General features: G+C 39.4%; 1 protein-coding gene across 4 annotated transcripts in view; it reads right to left on the reverse strand.

Moving 5' to 3' along the window:
- Positions 1–3,696: 3,696 nt before the first annotated feature.
- Positions 3,697–20,412, reverse strand: part of AGL (amylo-alpha-1,6-glucosidase and 4-alpha-glucanotransferase) — a 57,889-nt gene continuing 41,173 nt past the window's right edge. For 3 of the 4 annotated variants that reach the window (XM_074961273.1, XM_074961271.1, XM_074961272.1), the window contains exons 29-34: positions 17,405–17,517; positions 11,801–12,012; positions 11,183–11,280; positions 10,475–10,562; positions 10,245–10,378; positions 3,698–8,173 (exon numbers count right to left, since the gene is read on the reverse strand). In XM_074961273.1, the coding sequence (XP_074817374.1) occupies positions 8,056–8,173; positions 10,245–10,378; positions 10,475–10,562; positions 11,183–11,280; positions 11,801–12,012; positions 17,405–17,517 (763 nt within the window). In that variant the 3' untranslated portion in view covers positions 3,698–8,055. Of the gene's footprint in view, positions 8,174–10,244; positions 10,379–10,474; positions 10,563–11,182; positions 11,281–11,800; positions 12,013–17,404; positions 17,518–20,412 lie in introns of all 4 variants that reach the window. The other variant, XM_074961274.1, reaches the window with a different exon arrangement.

The following is a 20,412-nucleotide window of genomic DNA, read 5'->3' on the forward strand; positions in this document are numbered from 1 at the left end:
TTCTGATGGTAGATATTTAAAAGGGTAAGCATTCCACTGGACTGTGACAATTTTGTGAAAACCTGATAAGAACTAGGCAAGGTTTCCCTGCACACCTGTTGAGAGTCTAGGGTAACACAGGGAGACTCAAGAAAAGTTTCAGAAAGGTCTAACAGCATCACTGACTTTTTCAAAACAAAACTTTGAGATTTCATTCCAATTTGGAAATATTGTTCTGAAATTTCAGAATTTCCCAAGGAAAAGGATTTCCAGTTTCTATCTGCTCCATTAGTGACACTTTGTACATTGTACTGGCAAACTCAGTCTGCTTAAACCAATTGCTTCAACACAGTTAGAAAGGATTTTAAAAAAATCACCTTTATGAATTCACAGTGAAGGGGAAGAGTCCAAATAAAAACCATGAGATATTGAGGCAGGCTCTACATAAGTCAAAACTATCCACAGTATGAAATTTCCCTTATAGGACATGAAGGGGAATAAAATCCATTCCCATGTCTGTGTTTCAATGTGAAGGCCACAATTTTAGGGTATACTAACAACACCCTCTTTCCCCCCCCCCCCCCAAAAAAAAACCCTGCAAGCATTACCACTATCTGTAAAATGTGGGTAAGGATACCTTCTTTGAAGGGGTACCTGTACTTTGAGATCTACTATTACATATATTTAGGTCCACTGTGCTGTTAAAACAGTCTCCCTGTCAAAAAGCACATCTTCAGGGTTGGCCTTTCAGCCTAACCCCAAGGATTGAGCCCAATGCTAAGGCCAGGTCAACCCTACAAAGTTTTAGTGGCTGAGCAATGTCACTGGAGAGGTGGCGGGAGGGAGAAATCACACTCCGAACTCAGAGGTATGTTGGCAAAAATCCTTATATTGGCACAGCTTATAGCAGCAGGAATCTTTTTGCTGGCATAGCTTATGACAGTTGGGGAGATAGTTTAACTACACCAGTGAAACAATTCCTGCTGCTGGTATAAGCTGAATCTACACTAAGGGTCTTTGGCAGTACAGCTATACTGAAAACTAGCGTTTGGTCAGACCCACAGCATTTTAGAAACAGCTCAAACTATACCTTGATTATTCAAGTGGGAGAGTGGGGCAACAACCACAACAGAATGGCTGCTGCCTCCCCTGAGAGCATAATATACAAGAATGGGGCATGAGTAGGGCCCTACCAAATTCACGGCCATGAAAAACACATCATGGACCGTGAAATCTGGTCTTTTGGGTACTTTTATCCTAGACTATACAGATTTCACTGAGGGAGACCAGTGTTTCTCAAATTGGGGGTCCTGACCCAAAGGGGAGTTGCAGGAGGTCCACAAGGTTATTATGGGGGGGGGGAGGGTCCAAAGTCTTGCCGCCCTTACTTCTGCACTGACTTCAGAACTGGGCAGCATACCATACCATGCTACCCTTACTTCTGCACTGCTGCTGGCAATGGCTCTGCCTTCAGAGCTGGGCTCCTGGCCAGCAGCTCCCCCTCTCCAGCTGCTCAGCTCTGAAGGCAGCGCTACCACCAGCAGCAGCAATGCAGAAGAGTATCAGTTCCGCACCTCCCCCCACAATAACCTTGCGACCCCCCACCCACAATTCCTTTTTGGGTCAGGACCCCTAAAATTACAACACAATGACATTTCAGATTTATATCGGTGAAATCATGAAATTTACCACCAGAGACCTTTTTGGTTTAAATATTCTGTTAGTAAGCAATGTGAAATATGCCACTCTGTTGTTCACTTTAAATCAGGGGTGGGCAAACTATGGCCCGCGGGCTGCATCCGGCCCGTCAGGGCCTTTGGATCTGGCCTACGGGATTGCCACCCCTGTGGTGCTGCGGGCCCCACACCGCCCCAGAAGCGGCCAGCACAAAGTCCCTGCGGCCCCTGAGGGAAGGGAGGGGAGCAGAGGGCTCCACTCAGCCCTCGCCTGCAGGCACTGACCCCCGCAGCTCCCATTGGCCAGGAACGGGGAACCACGGCCAATGGGAGCTTCGGGGGAGGTACCTGCAGGCAAGGGCAGCATGCACAACCCTCTGCCCCTCCCCCAAGGGCTGCAGGGACATGGTGCTGGCCACTTCCAGGAGCAGCACAGGACCAGGGCGGGCAGGCAGGGAGCCTGCCTTAGCCCCACTGCCACCCTGGACCCACTCAAGGTAAGCAGCGCCAGGCCAGAGCCCAAACCCCTCCTGCACCCCACACTCCAACTCCCTGCCGCACCCCTCCTGCACCCCAACCCCCTGCCCTGAGCGCACTCAGCACCCCTCCTTGCACTCCTGCCCTGAGCCCCCTCCTGCACTCTGCACCCCCTCCTCTGCCCCACCCCTAACCGTGAGCCCCTTCCTGCACACCGCACCCCCTCCCACACCCCACCCCCTTCCCCTGCCCTACATTAATGGCCCAGCATGCAATTTCCCCACCCAGATGTGAGATTCAGGCCAAAAAGTTTGCCCACCCCTGCTTTAAATGCTCATGCAATTACACACTTATACCATAAACTCAAACGAGAATTAGTACTTTGTTTTCCATGATGAAATATGTTTTGTGTATCTCCACACCCACTGACTACTGCAATAGGTGTAATTAGCTGTGCTTTCTCTCCCTGAGAGAACATCTAAGATCCCTCTCTTGTGAAAATCTTTGTCTTAATAGAAACCGATCAACTAAAATTGATATTTTATTGTGTACCTTTGTAGTGAAACAATGTTAACAGATACATCGTAAAGTCAAAATATAAGCATGCTGCAAAGGCAAGAGTAATGGGGATAAGAATAAGGTTATGGCAGCCTTAACGTATTCCTATGTACTGACAGTTTCATATAATAATTTTTTATTAATGCATTCACTACAGACCTACAGTATATCTGTTGGAAAATGGTGTTTCATAAATATCACTTTGCAGTTTAAACAGAGGTCACATGCAAGGAATAATGTAAGAAAGGGACCACTTATGAATGGATGACTGGAATTTTGAAAACACTCAGTGCTGCAAAAGTAATTCTACTCAGCCTAGCCACAGATCCTGCAAAAAGAGCAAGAAAAGAGTTTCCCACAGAACCCCTTTGCAGGCTGTAATATGTTCATGGTCTCCTTATACCCCCCTCCACCCCCCAAAAAAAGTGACAGGTAAATACTCTCAGAAGCAAATGATCATTTGTGCTATCTTTCAGAAGAACTGAGAAGTATAGTTAAATAAACCACTGCACAGCCTCTGTCAGGATACAGTTCACGGTTTGGGAAATATTCAAGAAGGGAAGTACATTTACTGGACAATGCCTAAAGGCGTTTCAATTAAGTCTGCATAGATAACTCAAAAAAAAAAAAAGTCCTCTTGATATTTAGTTTCAGTCAGGAACCAAAACTGTGAGGTTCTCATCAACCTTAAAAAGGGATTCTGGCTCCATTTGCTTCTCCACTTCTCTTTTAGAGCTTACTAAATGGAGATCGTGACTTTTACCTCACAAAGTTTTGGAAAATCATCTTTGTGATGGGCTCAGAAATAAGGCTGAAATGCAAGCTAACAAACCAATGGCACATGTTTCATGTAGTCTTATTTCCATTTATTTGTGATTTAGGATTTGAATCCAAAGTTTCTACATATGAAAAGACGAGTTAATAATTGTGTTCTTTTTCAAAACTATCTGTAACCGGACACCGATTCATACACAGTAATATGATTTGACTATTGGTACAAGTCTATTTGTACAATACTTCCTGGATTCTCACATTCTAGCAGAAGTTATGATATAAATTATAAAGAAAACTGTCTCCCAATTTAGCTTAATTACCTTATAGTAATCTTGCTTAGTTTCAGGGAAAGACCTCAGAAGGTTCATCTGAATTAAAAATCGAAAGTGAAATTAGTTTCGACCAACTACACAATTTCTACACTTCATTTTAGTGGAAATCTTCTTTTCTTTAGATCAAAAGCTTATGTGACTGGATATTTTCTTCCTTGGCAAAAGAACTTGAAGTTGAACACTTCATTGACCATTTGAGACTTCACACAACAAGTTACATGGTGAAGATGTGTCCATTAAAGAGTTTTACAACAGGGTATGTTACAGACTGCTATCCTCATTGTTTTTTTGGTAATTTGTAATAGTGTTGTTTCAACTTAGATATTTGGATTCAGACTTAAAGCACTTAAGCACATAGGCATCATGAGTCATCATTAGCTACATATAAATATCTAGCTATGTGTGAAAAAAGTAAACTACAGAATGATGCTTTATATCTTCAGCTTAAACAATGGCAATAAGCAGTTCATTTCTGTTAAGTAAGAGGATTTCAGGATTTGCAAACAGCAGCAACAATTGTAAAAAAGATTTGCCATTAACAGTTTAAGATTTAAAACTTACTGTTGGGGAACTACAGTGACAAAGAAAGAAAAACACAACTTTGTTAAATACTTTTATTTTATGCTGTTCACAGACAAATGAATTACATTTTTCTAAATTCAGTAGTTGCTATGCTAGACTCAGTTTTTTCATTTTATATTACAACATGCAGTACTAGAATGAGTCCTTGTTTTAAAGATTCTCAAAATTATCCATTTTTGATCAATAAAAACCCATTAAATGAATGAAAACATTAGAAATAATGCACATTACTTGAATTGACAAAAAAAGATCTGGTGAAGCAATGCTAGTAGTTTCTGCTCTATAGCATACAGACCAAGAAACAGATTGATACATGGCAGAGGTACAGAGTTCCCACTCAGTTTACCTACAAAAATAAGAATTTTACTGACCATGAGTTTGAGTGATTAAGTTTTACAGTATATTATACCATGGTGTTAGTATCACTATGGTTCAGGATCAGTCAACGTTTCTAAATTACAGCCAACTATTTTTAAAGGTGTTTGTAACTTGGTTGTATACAGGTTTACTTGGTGCTGAAGCCCAACATACAAAATAAAATATTAGATCAACAGTTCTTCTCTCTTCCCTCCACCCTCCAAAATTAAATGTAAGTCATAAACTAGCTATTTTAAATGTGTTCAGAGGAAAATTCAAGAAATGTTGCCTATGACTTCCTCACTTTATTCTTAAATTGTCCAGTCTGACCAAAAGCATTGAAAGTGTTTGAGATCAAAGCTAGAAGGGGTGAGTAGTAATTTAAAATCTAAATTTTCTTGTTTCCATGGGCAAAACCAGCCCATAATATAGAATTTTACCTACTTTATTCTTAAAAGTAGGTATGTCACTAGAATTACATTCAGTTAATCAGTGCAGAAGTAGCATTTTAAACACGCATCTATTCGCAAAATTCATAATTAGCATAATATATATATCTGTGTACATCTCTGTAATTTCTCTTTTTAAATATTTTAAGTAAGTTAAAAATAAACTAGCAATGAGAAATGTGTATTATGTTCACGTCAACAGTGCAATTCACAAAACTTTTTAAAGTTAGCCTTGATAAAATGGAAAGTTTTTAAGCAAAATTTCTCCTGAATATTTCTTACATTTAGAGATTGTTATTGCAGTCAATATAATCCCAATCTATATAGAACAATCATAGCTCTTCAAACTTCTTTCCAATTTCAAGATAGCTTTACTGAATAAATCCCACCTCCCCCTCACCCAAGTTAACCCACTGTACACTTTCCAATTTTAACCACAGTAATGAATAGCTAAGCTAGAAATAAACCCATAATTTTATGGGAAAGCAGTAACTTCTTATGTTCCTTATGTATCATTATTAAATGTTTCAAAAATAAAACTGTCTGAATTTTCTCAAATGCACACAGAAACATGTAAAATGGCATGCTGATTTATGAAGGCATATAAATTTTCCTTTACTGGGTTGTTGCTGACTTTTCAACAAATACAGTTAGTCAAAAAACTGTACTCAAGAACCAAAATAATCTGGCTCCTAATTTTGAAATCCTGATTACTAAAGGTATAAAGAATTAGCTATTCTTTAAACAGAACAATGAATCATTTTCCTTTCAACTTATGTTTTTGTCTCATCTCTTATGCAAATCTGTCAGGCTAGATGACAAAGTTTCCTAAGGAATCCATTTCAAACAGCTCACAACCGAAGCACAAAAGAAAATCTGAACAAGATAAATTTCCTTTAAGCATCACTTCCAATTATTTGAACCCATATTAAGGAAAGTCAATTATATAAAAATTTAAGAACACACTAATACTACAGAGTGACCTATATTACTAAACTATGAGTTCTATTCAACTAAAAACTCTATATGGGGAAAGCATGATATTACCTCATGTATCCAAACTACCACGTGTCACACATAAAAAACAGTGGTTAGATTAAAAAAAAGTGAATATGACCAAGTGATCTGAGTAGTGCAACTGTAACCAATGAAGTACCATAAATTTAAATGATAACCTGAACAAAACTAAACTCTGGCTTCTATAAAATAAATCTCTGAAATCCATCACAAATAAAACTGCACTGGACTTTTATCTTTAGTCCACTTGCCGAAATGCTTCTCTCAGCAGTTTGTTCTTAAATATACCTATAACTGTATATTCTCATGAAGTAGGTAGGTATGTGCCAACACCAAATTTTAAATGCGTTGGGCAAATTTTAAAACATGACTGTAAAATATATATGAATGGCAGAATAATAATAAGTAGGGCAGGTTTGTATTTTCAATCTGTATTGTCAGTCCATTTCTTCTATAATGCAGTGCTGTACTTCCTTCTGTGATGTTGAGGACATTACTGGTCAATCTAACTGTTGTCTATTCATTACTTTAAGGACCAGCGGAAGATTCAAATGGATACATTTCCCACCCCACCCACACACCCCAATTTTTGAAAAGGTTGGGTTGAGATCAGGTAAAGGTATTTGTGTGTCTATATATTACAGAACAAATACTCTTATGGAAGTAACATTCAAGGGAAGAAAAGCAACAGGCAGCTGTCAGCACCCTTGCTCTTATTAGCAACGCATCGAGAGACTTTGGAATCAGACTGCCCCCTTTCTGCAACTGGAGTGAAACCCTGACCCTGTTGAAGTCAAAAGGAGTTTTTCAGTTGACTTCAGTAGAGCCAGAATTTCACTCCCAGTGAAGAAGATTACTTGAAGCAAGGACTGAAATAAATTTACAATTCTTTCAAATTCATCCTTAAGTCAGCACCCAACTCTGTAGGCTCCTGGATCCTGATATACGTACAGGACATTGCATGATAAAGTGTTTCTTCTGGTTTCCTACTGGTAAAACACATTTGTGACAGATGTACGTTATTTTAAGCCAAATTAAATTAAAGAAATAAAATTTGGCCATATGGCCCACAACACAAAAAATAACCTATTAAGTATCTCACACAGGATACATCCACGTCATTGCTCAGAATTACTGTCCTCAAATTTCATTTAAAGTTTGTGAAGATATTAATTTACTACCATTATCTGTAAAGAGTGAAAACTTTATTTTTTTAATGGAGTGTTCAATTGAACATGGAAGAGAAGAAATTGTTAGGAAAAGTCACACAGTTCAACACAGAGGGACAAAACACTAATGAAAGTGCAATCTATGAAATGCACGACTGCAGCAGAAAACACATCATACTACCTACAGTACAATCTATTCTCCCCCATGATGAGAGTGCATAGCATCTATTGACTAACAGAAAATATGGAAAAAAGAACCCCATGAGTTTAAACTCAGATTTTTGGAACCACTTGGCATTCATATTCTAATTTGGAACCAGACTATTCTTCTAACATCTTGCTATACGGGGATATAGTTTAATTTAGTATGTGTACAAATCAAAAGCTATTTTAAATGCATTTGTGTACATTCTCCAAGTTGCTGCTTTATAAGTTTTTCTGTATCAAGTGTATGTGTGTATATATTTTCATACTAATGACTTCATTTTCAGAAGTGCTGAGCAGCACCCTTAAATACCTCTTCCGTAAATGGGAGATACAGATACTAAGCACCTTTGAAAAAATCAGACCATAGTTATTTAAATGACTGTGCAAAACATTTTCACTATAGTATGAGCAAACTTTTCATTTGTACTTTTTGAATACAAGTGCGTAGCAAATTTTACCGAGCAATCAAAGCCAACTTTTACAAGTCATAAAGAACCTCAAGGATAACAGCAATTGACCAGGCTTGTGATTCACAGCTGAATGGACAATATTGCCCATTTTCATTGGTCAGCTCTGGAAGCCCCTTCCAGGATGACCTGGCCCAAAAAATAAATAAATAAATAAAAATTAAAAATCCCAGCGTAAAATATGATTAATGCTATATTTCATAACAAATTAAAAGAACATCTCTTTTATGATTATACTTCTAACATGTTTTTAAAGTATGAGTCAATTAAGCCAAGTATACAAAAGAAGAAATACCAAACACAATGAAAATATTACAAAAGCATTAAAGTGGTGAAATAAAAATAAGAGAGCATTAACATATGACAATATACATCGTAATACTAAAACATGTGTATGTTGCAGGAGCTTCCTGAGACTCCATGCAGGGTAGCCTTCAATAACCTGAGAAGTACAGGTATCTTTGCAGTGCAACTTCATTACTTTTTGAAAGTAATAATACTGAAATAATGCAATCAGCATGATTTTGTGCATGCGCATAAGGTTCTTACCAGCCCGACTGGTTTTTTTTAATCCATGCTATTTATGAAATTGTATTTCAAGCCATTTTAAGATTTCCAAATTAAATGGTAAGTCTAGTTGTTTTAAATAAACTTATATTTTTCATTTCTACCTTCAGTTTTTCATTAACTGAATGAAACAAAGTATCTGGGAACACAAGGGAAATGTTGAGAGCTGCTATTAGACATTAAAGATAACACAGGAAAATAAAACTACAGATTGCCAATCACAGACATCCCAAGGCCACAAGTTTCGGCACTACCAATTTTACTTTTTGTTTGGTCATTGTATTTTGAGGCTGAGGATGGCCTTTCATCTGCAATGGATACCAGCCGAAAGCTATGATGAATTAACCATTCCTACAAATTCCTAATATTAGATTTCTCAGGTGCTATTCCTATGTAACCTAACTGCCATCATGCTATGAAAAAAACCTGCTAGGCCTCAGCTAATTTGGTCCCAATGTGAAAAATTGCTTCCTTCTCCCTAACACAGGCAATTGGTCAGACCCACAGCATCCTCAAACGCAGTTCTTATACTACTATACGCTTCTATATAACCAAAGGAAGGAAGAGTGGGTTCAAATAAAATTGAGTTAGAGGCCTGAGAAACCCCATGCAAGGGTTTAAATTGATAATGCTGGCGAACAAGGAGTCAGCTGGCTCCCATCTCCCTTTGGCTGGCCAATGGGTGGCAGAGCACACAATGGGAGGCAGAACACTCTCTCCTTTTATTCTAAAGCTGTCCAGAATGTTGCAGGTCCAATCAAGTCTCCCACCCATTGAACTGGGTGGGTTGCATATTGAAGGATCTCTGTTTATCTAGAAATGCTTTGGGAAGGGTGAAAATGGGAATTATTCAGAATTACAGTGGAGAAGAACAAGTGTATAGAGAAAAAATATTGCAGGAAGAACAGGGAAGACTCAACAGTGGACAAGAGAACAAAAGGCAAGGGGTGGGGGAGATTAGGGAAGGCCATATGCACTGTAAGGGAGTAAATGCCTCTGTTTTCTTAATGAAGTAATATTTCCATTGTGCAGTGAAGTGATTAGTTTCTGAAATGCAGTTCTATAGTAATGATTAATTGGCACATTCATGTGACCTACCCAGTCAACTTCAGAAGTTATGTAATCCCATTTTATACAATTTAACGGTTATTTCCTTACATTATTTAACCTGTTGCGATCAGCCCTCAAACTGATTGCATCATCAGACTCTTGAAAAATATTGATATTTAGCATTTTTGAAAGTACACATCCATATTTTTTCTTCTGCACCACATTTTTTGTAAGTGGTCTGTTTTCTCTTAATAAATATTTTCTATTTATTCTTCTCCATGACTGATTTTAAAATTGTTCACTCACTTTGTGATAGGGCAGATATTAAATATTTCAGAGGTTAAAAAAAAAAGCAGTAATGTTTAGCCTATGTTGAAGGCTGCTGTAGGACTTAAATGGCACTCTGCATAGTGGTGACTTTTACACTCAGAAAACACCAAATCACTGGTGCTTTTCTGTAGGTCTTAAATGCTCAAACTCATTTTTTGAAGAAAATTTGTGTGTGTCTTACATCTTTTACATGGAATGCAATATATTGGACACCACTAGTTTGGATTAATATTTTAACTGTATGATGACCTACCTCTCAAGATGAACATAATGGCGAGAAAGAACATTTTTAATCAAAAACACAGTCTTTGCGTACATCTCTGGACCAATTAACCTGGAAAAGTACAACTTTGCACGAAGGAAATATCCAATAGGCCAGAGCCATTCCTAAACAAAAAGATGTAAGAGATAGTATGTTAGCTATCAATTTGAGATATCAACAAATTTTAATTTAATGTGAAACTCAGGAATTTTAGCGCTTACAGGTCCTTGATGGTAATTAAAACCTTTGGCAACATTGTAGTTGTCACTGTCCAGGGCATTATCATATACTCCACAGTAAACCATATCACTGTAAGGAAGTACAGGATTTAGACAAAGCAACAAGTTAAATAAAATATATGCAATGCATTAGAGAAATAACTCAAAATAATATGAATTCACATGGTTAGATTGTACTCAGCACGGCACAAGGGCACAGTAAGGAAGGACCATTATATCTTGGCCCTAACAAGATTATAGCATTAATATTCTTCAGTGGTTAGTTTATGCAAGGCCTATTGTATTAATACAATGAACTACAGAGCTATAAGTATAGAACTTATGTTCAGTCCATAACTATAGTATTTTGGTCACAATTCTGTCATAACTTATGCTCAAAGTTCTATGTGCTGCCTTTTTTCAAACTAATACTAGCCAGTTTTATTAGAAGTTTTTGAAAATTTAATGACCAGCTTCTAAAGGGAGCAAGATAGTGAATAAAATGGTACTTTTGTAAATAACTAAATGAATCTGAACTGGATTTAGAACAGCTAAATAATCTTGACTAAAATAAATATATTATATACTGTAATTAGCTAGTGAAGTTCTTGAGGTATTCTTAACGAACCGTATCATAGTGAACTTCTTACTGTTAGTCTTGTTGCATGATTAAAACTATGCATACTACACAACGATCTCTAATATGCTTACTCTGGATCCAATGTTTTCATGCCCAGTGGACCAAGCAGCTTTTCCTCTGCTATCTCAAGCGCTTTCCAAGCTTTCTCAGGACTGAATATCTCAGGGGCCTGGCACAATTAACAGATTTAACCAATGAACTTTGCATTTAAAAAACAGTATTGTTTTATGAAATCAACAAACTGCATAGTTCACGTCAAACATTTCTATTACTTTTCAATATGCTCACAGAGAGAGCGCTACAGCCCTTTATAATAGATTTAAAATGTATCAGGATTTCTCACAAATTCCATAAAGAGATTAAACAAAACAAAAAACAAACAAAAAATGGCAATTTTCAATTAGCATCCTGCAAACATCTTCAATATAGGAAGTGCCTTTTTATATTTATCCTAATGACACATTGGTTAGCAGGCCCAAACATAATTAGGTTAGTCCTTTGGAAGAGGTTCTAGATGGGCCGATGCTGAAAGTTTATTAAAGAAAAATCCACTACTCTATTAAAGATACAAGTGTATTCCAAGTAATTCCTGGTTTACCCCATGCAAATGAACCCCCTCATGCAAGTTTAGTTCAATTCAATCAAAATAGTTAAAGGAGCTGTGACTTTGAACATGTTTTTCCACTCACCACAACCATTGCTATACTAAAATTTGGCCTGAGCTGGTAGTCGCACCATGGACTTGAAGCTCCATAGCTGTCCTTGTATATGCCACGCTTGTGAACCAGATTTGGATGTTTTTCACTAGGATCTCCTGGGTTCTCAGAAACAAAGAACAGCTTTTCAAAGTGCCCTTGAATCTTCCTGTTCCACTCATCATATGTGATGGTTTCCTTTTTTCCTGAAAAATGTTAATATACAGGATTTGTTTTCTGGCAATAAATCTACTCCTCTCCTTAGTTTTGTAAATATTATTGACTATTGCATACTTGAAGTCTTAAGAGACTTCTACAGCTGCTGATAAAATGGCCATTATAACAATGTGTAGATTACTATAAAGGTGAAAACTGAAGGTTATGCCAATGGCCCCCAAAATGCTTTCAAGGATATGCAGGCTATCTAGATTCAAGAGCTGGCATGGGAAATTCTTTTCCCAAGATAGTGTGAACTGAAATCTCATCAATATTGGGAATAAAACAGTATTAGGGGAGTAGATTTTAAAACATGGCTTAATACTGGTTCAGGCCCAAAGGGTTTGCCTGGTTAGTCTGGATGGAGAGTAGCCATTTTAAGAAATGGTGTAGTTAAACTAGGCTCTACTAGTTAGGTTGCAGTCTAGCACATATTATGCCTCATCCAGACTAACCAGAAAATAGTGTTTAAACTGTTATTATGAACTAGTTTTTAAATAGAATTTAAAAAATACAGTTCAGTTTTTTTTAAACTGTTGCATCAAGATGGACAAGAGCTAAGTGAATCCAAGGCCAGGGGTTGGGAGGGAGTAAATGTTGTATTTTTTGCTGAAAAATGAGATGTAGAAGATCTTGTTTTATATATCTGTTTATGCCTAGTCTGTCCTTCCTCTGGGATGTGATTTAAACATAGACCAACTATGAATTCATCAGATCTGCTTGGTTTTTTAGGTTGGGTTTTCTTCTTAGGTGAAAACTAATAGTAGTAGCCTCTGTTATATATAACAATTGTTAAACTGCTCTGTAAATAAATCTGTAGTTTTTCAGGACACATTTTGACAGGGCAGCAGACTACTACTTTTACAACAACTAGCATAGATACCTGTCAATATTTGAGAGACTCCTTAAGGTTAAGTATTTATCATTTTCCCACCCTTATCCCTCTAAAAAGCTCAGTTCAATGAAGCTAAAAGGTGTTCCTATTCTCCACAGATATCCCTTTTAAAGCCTTTCAGTGCTGACTGGTACCCACCGCAAACTGACTAAACAATAGATTAGCAGGGTGCATTTGATTTAAATCAAATTGATTTAAATCATGATTTAAATCACTAGTCAGGAAGACTCGATTTAAATCATGGATTTCTACATAAAAGTGCATTCTTGTTGGTTGTTATAACCTTAATACATATTCTTCAAAACTCAAGAGAGATGTAGGTTCCATTTTTAGAAGGTAAACACTATACATTTTTAAGTGATTTATTTTGAAAACTTTTCAGATTAATTTTACAGGTATATCAGAAAATGAATGATTGTTTGGTTATTTCATTTAACAAAGGTAATTGAAGCAGATATTTATGAAGTCATTGGGAAGTGAACTAGCTCCAATTCAACAGGTTAATCATTAATATTTGGAGGATTTTCTTGCCATGCTGTATTAGGAGGAGAACATCACCAGACATTTAAATTGTTTTATTTAAATTAAAACAATGTTATGTAGGTCTAGATTTTTTTTCTTCAACAGCAAACATAATATTTTAACAAAAGAAGCATGTGAATTTTTGAATTTAGTTAAACATTCAAGTTTTTTAAAATCAGGTTTGTTTTTGTTAAAATTGTTTTTAACTAAAACTAGTTTAAAATGTTTAAAAAAAAACAAAAAACAAAAGTTAAATCGACTGTCAGCCAGGTCAACATGAGAAACTTAAAATATTGGCTTCTGCAGCTAACTAGGTCATCTTCACCTTCATTTTCCTGTTTGTTCATAATCTGGAAAAGAAAAACAAGCTTTCCTGCTTTTTCAGGTCCCAATCGCTTTCTCAATTTGGAATGAAGTAGTCCAAAGGAAGAAAATATTCTTTCTACACTGGCAGAAGAAGCTACTGCTGTTAAAAGTGAGATTATCACTTCAACAGTCTCTGAATCCAAGTGCTCAAGTGACTTCCACCAGTTCACTAGTGTGACTTTCTTTAAAACATCATCAGCAAACACATATTTCTTGAATGGTTCACCCTTAGCTCTGAAGATTATTATAGTTGGCATTATGGAGGGATGATTGCTGGATGTCCATGTTATAGCCAACGCCTCTTCTTCAGCAGTTAATGTTTGACCCTGGTACCGAGTATTGAGAATATTTGCAAGAAAATGAGCTGGAGATAGTGCTTGTCCCATTCATTTTTTTAATGCTTGTAATTTAACTCTATCATTGCATATTTCTCTTTTTAAGATCTCACTCGGTTCCTTCCAAATTTCAACAGCATCAGCAATAAAACAGCTATTTCCCTGCATTGTGTTCAAGGCTACAGAAATAGGCTTCAGGGTACTCAGCATGTGTTTTTCTCTTAAGCCCAAAGTTGAGAACTTTGGCTGTGACAGTGCCATCTATTTTTTCACGATTTTGTTCTCAAACTGTCATCAGATTAGGCCAGTTCTTGATATAGTGCTCAAAACGGTCCACTACTAAGTTCCATCACATGTCTTGTGGGAGAGTTAGCTTGGTTCCTCCCACTTTTTTCAGAGCAGCTGCTGCAAAGTATTTTGCAATTTCAACAACATTCACCTCTATTTCTGGAACACTGAAGACTTTGGCTAGGAGGTGCATCAAATGAGCACTGCAACTGTATGTTATTAGCTTGGGACTCTCTTCACTCTCTTCTAAATAATTTCTTCTCATCTTGGATACATTTGCAGCATTGTCAGTGACCAAGCGCGTACTAGACATTTGATTTTTCCCCCCCCACAGTTTGTTATAGCTTTTACTGCTACTTCTTTTAAGTATTCTGCTGTGTGTGCATTTCCTGATGTATCAATTGTTTCTGTAAGGAAGACATTCCCTTATTTTGTTGTCACACAAGCACATACAAAAGTATCATTGTGGACATTGCTCCACACATCAAGACTCAGGTTAACAAATTTTACCCTCTAGACCTTTTGCACACTGCTCAAATTTCTCTTTCATACACTTCATCTAGCAATTTGCCTGCGACATCTGCTCTGTTGGGTGGACTGTATCCTGGTCTGAATGACTGAACCATGTTAACGAAGTGTGGGTTCTCAATCATATGGAAAGGAGAGTTTGTTGCATAAACAAACTGGGAAATTTTTTCATCAATTACCTCTTTTAGTAATCTTCTGGTTCTTATCACAAACTTATCTATGGTTGTTTCTGGATGATGGAGATTTTTTTCCCTTTTTGCTGCAGGTGATATATTGTGGCTATGTGACATACATAATGTGACTGAAACACCATCATTGGCAGATAACTCTGAAATTATAGAAAATTTTCAAAGAAGTATTTTTATGCTTTCTCCCATGCTGCCCTTTATGCCTGGGAGGAGCTCCCTGTAATCATCTGTAAAGCCACTTCACTGTTCTCCTTCAAATATCTTTTCTTTATCCTCCTGCTATCTTAGGTGCATAGGGCATCCACCAGTTTCCGCCATTTAATTTAATCTTCATTGGCCTATTCAGGCTTCTGAGAGTCATGTTGATGGATTTGGCTTCTCTCGCCCTTGTTCCATGTAACATTTCTCTAAATTGCCCTCTTCTCTTTCCAAATAGTGTCCATATTATCACTTGACATGGAAGTTGTGTTGGTGACATCCTTAAAGCGTTTCCTAAATATCCCCATCATTGTCTTCTTACCACGTCTGATACTTTACATTAGAAATTCTAAGGAGAACAAATTCAGTGTTGCAAGAAACTCTTTTCACTGAACTCTGAAGATATATTAAAGTAAATGTCTGAGAAAGCAGTTAATCTTATCAATTTCTATTGTAGATTTCCATGACTCTGCTCCATAAAGGAGGACAGACATGAAGCCAGCATTAAACATTTGTATTTTTCTGTTAGTGGCAATCATACTACTTTTCCAAATCTTTTCAAAAGTTTATTAAAGTTGCCTTCTGCTCTTAATATTCATTGCTTGACATCTAGCATGGTGCCACCATCACTGGACTTCTTACTCCCTAGACATGTAAAATGACTTACTTCTAGTGTTACCCTATCTACTCTGGTTGCTTTTGGGACATCGATAGCCATTTATTTTCTGTTCCCCTTGTTGCTGAACAAACCAACTTGCTTTTTGCTGTATCTGCCAAAAGCTAGGACTTTTCTTCCTTTAAGCAATGTATTAAACAAATATCTAATTGCACTATCATTTTTAGAGTCTCTTAAAAAAGAGTATATAAAACACTAACATTAGAAATCAAATGTTATGATTTAAATTCTGTACTGACTTAAACCTGTACAATCCCACTTAACAGCTGATCTTTTTCTACATGTACTACATATAATCATTTGCAAAAACACTGCGTATCTAAGAGCCATTCCAAAAATAAATACAAAATGGAGGCACAAGTCTTTGGGTGGACATAGGAATGTAACCAGTGTTTCCTCTAATTTTTCCTTACACATGTGCGGAATGACTTTTGTTATTTGCACCAATATGGAGGTGATGGGTGACACATCACCTCCATATTGGTGCACATAACAAAATTCATGTGGCGGGAGTGGAGCTGAGGGGTTTGGAGTGTGGGAGGGGGCTTAGGGCTGGAGCAGAGGGTTGAGGTGTGGGAGTGAAGGCTGTAGCTGCAGGCTCTGAGGTGGTGCCAGAGATGAGGGGCTTGGCATGGAGGCTGTCCTGGGGCTACAGCAGGGAGAGAGGATTTCCCCTAGCTCTCTCTCCCCACAGCAGCAACTAGGCTGATAGGGGAGAGGTGCCTCTCCCCCACCCGTGGCAGGTCTGGGGCGCCTCTCCCCCGGCCACGGCAGGTCTGGGGCGCCTCTCCTGCTGCTATAGCAGGTCCGGGGCTGGGTTGGGGCCGGGAGAGGGATGCCTCTCCCCCGGCCACGGCAGGTCTGGGACTGGGTTTGGGGCTGGGGTATAGTACTGCATAAAGGAACAGTTAACACAGTTGCTTCCCAAGGTTAAGAGATTTTAAACAGCTTATATATTCAATCTCAGTAATATGTACTGAATTCTCCCCAGAAATCATCATAAGACGACCATACAGTACAAAACTAAAAATTAATCTTTCACTTAAGGGTTAAGAGGTCTTATAACTCCTGTCATAATCAGCTCAAACGAACAAGTGAATTCATAGCCATATCAATACCCCACAGAAGCGCAAAGTTGGGCTAGTGAGGTTTAGTTAGATACTCTACAAAAAAGTGTGTTTTGTGGGCTTTGCACAGATTTTGCTACTTAGATGCAAAACAACAATTAGCCTTATCCTGAATTTTATGAACACCCATTCCCCAAACATAATATTTATTAAAATGTTCACAAGGTAGACAGATTGCAAGACAATATTGATCCTGGTCCACTGATTCAATTATCATGGTTCTACACTGATCACACATTTGTGAGATAAACCTGCTTACCATGCCTTTTTATGGTGACTCCCTGATAAGGAAACACTTTTTTCTTTGACAACTCCAGCAGCCAACGAATAGTTGACTTACATAGGCCAACAATTTCCACAGCAGATCCATCTCTAAGATGAAAAAAGAACAGCTACTGCTTTTAAGAAGAAACTTAAAGGAAGATATTAGGTCACAGACTTTTTATGCAGATACCAACATTTGAGGATTTTTTCCCCCCGTGAATGTATTCAAACCTCTAAAAAAAACAACGAACACTCATTACTTTCAGTTTAAAAATCACATTTGATGCTCTAGAAAGTGAAACTTCTTGACAAATCCATACACAGAGGCAGACACCATTCCTGATGCCCTCCCCAAACACTTTCCATTACCTCCCAGCATCTGTGATGAGCCCAACCCAACTTGCTCTGATTGAATACTTCAATTTTCAATTTCTGCCAAGAAACTAGAAACACAAGTGACTATTGTGGGCAAAAAGGAGATTTAGTTGCCAGTCATCCAAATAGTGACAGCATCATATCACTTACGGTTCTCTCCTAGTGGCCTCATGTACATATTAAAATAAGGTGGGATGGGAAGGGCAATAGTCTCATCACACAGGCCTGAAGATGATAAACAAAATGTCCAACATGATTCTCTGGGAAGAAGAGAGCTACTCAAATGGCATCCATCTAACTCAGCAAGGGTCGATCTGCGGAAGGGTTTGATGCGCTCCAGGTAGAAAGCCAGGGTGCGCCTGACATCTAGAGTGGTGTAGTCGCCTCTCCTCATTGGTCCTGTGAGGCTTTAGACAGAACACGGGAAAGAAAATATCCTGGTTGACATGGAAGTGTGACACCACCTTTGGCAGCAAGGCCGGATGGGGCCACAGCTGGACCTTGTCCTTGTAGAATACCGTGAATGGGGGCTCCAAAGTGAGGGCTTTAATTTCAGAGACATGTCTCGCCGAGGTAATAGCTACAAGGAATGCAACCTTCCACAACAAATGAGAAAGGGAACAAGAAGCCATAGGCTCAAAGGGTGGACCTGTGAGCCTGGAGAGGACCAGGTCACGGTCCCATTGGGGATCTGGGTCCCGGATCGGCAGAAAGTCTTCCAAGGCCTTTCAGGAACCTGATAGACATCTCATGCAAGAACACCGATCTACCATGGATGTGATGATGGAAGGCCGATAAGGCTGCCAGGTGCACCCTGATCAAAGGGAAGACGAGAGACCCCGATGCTTTAAATGAAGCATGTAATCCAGGATCGACTGCAGAGATGACTGTGTCGGGGAGATATTCCACTCCCATGCCCAGCAGGAGAAATGCTTCCACTTCGCCAGGTAAGTTGTTCTGGTGGAAGGCTTTCTACTCTCCAAAAAAACCTGCTGTACCTGACTAGAGCAAGCTTGTTCCTCTGGATTCAGCCACACAGCATCCAAGCTGTAAGGTGGCGAGACGCGAGGTTTGGGTGCAGGAGTCGACAGTGATCCTGCAAGAGTAGGTCCGGGCGGCTGGGAAGTGGCCACGGGGCTACAACGGACAGGTCCATGAGCACGCCGAACCAATGCTGGTGAAGTCATGCTGGGGCGATCATAATGACCCGTGCCTTGTCCATCTTGATTTTCAAGAGAACTTTGCTCATGATTGGAAGTGGTAGAAAGATGAACATCAGGTCTCCTGACCAAGACAGGAGAAAGGCATCGGATAGTGAGCCTCTGCTGAGGCCTTGGAGAACAAACTCATGACGCTTTCTGTTCTGTCTGGTGGCAAAGAGATCCACTCAGGGAGCTCCCCACTTCTGAAAGAGTATTCTGATGACTTCTGAGTGAAGGGACCACTCATGGCGAGAGAAGAAGGACCTGCTGAGGTGATCTGCCAGCACGTTCTGGATGCCGGGAAGGTGGCTTCCAGGTGGATTGCCCACTGGATACAGAAGTCCAACAGATGGCCGACAAATCGAGCTCCCTCCGCCTGTTGACATAGAACTTAGATGCCGTGTTGTCTGTCAACACCTGCACCACTCAACTGGACAGCTAGGGAAGGAAGACACCGCAAGTCAGGCAGATGGCTCTGAGCTCCCATAACCCTTGAATCCCCAGTGTACCGAGATGCGCTCCCCAACTGAGGTTGGATGCATCTGAAATCAGGGAGACCATGGGTCGCGGGGTCACGAACAGCACACCTTCCAACACAAGAATTGGGTCGGATCACCTGAGAAACATAGAGGTAAGTCCCCCCAGGGGGATCGTGATGACCTTGTCTAGGTGATGTCTGGCTGGGGAGCAGACCAATGCCAGCCACAACTGGATGGGATGCAGCCTGAGTCTCGCAGGTCAGACGACATAGGTGCATGCTGCCATGTACCCCCATAGTATAAGCCACACCTTGACCGTGGTGAGTGGATGGGCGGTGATGCTGGCAAATCAGATCTGGCATTGCCCTGAACCTGGTGTCTGGCAGGAATGCTCTCGCTCAGACAGAGTCAAGCACCGCTCTGATAAAAATCTATCCGTTGGACCAGGATCAATGTTGATTTTTGTTTATCAACAGGCTGAGAGCCTGAAAAGCAACGTCTCAATGCTGCTCTGAACACAGACCCTGGAGCAGCCCTTGATGAGCCAGTTGTCGAGGTACAGGTAAATATGGATACCCCGACGTCTAAGGTAGGTCTCCACCACTGACATGCATTTCATAAACATCCTCGGCACCGTTGCTAGGCCAAAAGGGAGGAGTGCAAATTGGTAGTGGGTAGTCCCAACTACGAAACATAGGAACCATCTGTGTCTGTGAAATATTGATGTGTGAAAGTAAGTAAGTATCTTTCAGGTTGAGGGCAGCATACCAGTCTCCCAGATCCAGGGAAGGAATGATAGAGACCAAGGAAACTATGTGAAACTTCAGTTTCTTAAGATACTTATTGAGGCTCCGCAGGTCAACGATGGGGTGTAGACCCCCCCCCCCCGCTTGGCTTTTGGGATAAAAAAATAGCGGGACTAAAACCGTTTTCCCCTCAAATGCACA

The sequence above is a fragment of the Natator depressus genome, chromosome 8, assembly GCF_965152275.1.
Source record: "Natator depressus isolate rNatDep1 chromosome 8, rNatDep2.hap1, whole genome shotgun sequence".
NCBI classification, from domain to species: domain Eukaryota; kingdom Metazoa; phylum Chordata; order Testudines; family Cheloniidae; genus Natator; species Natator depressus.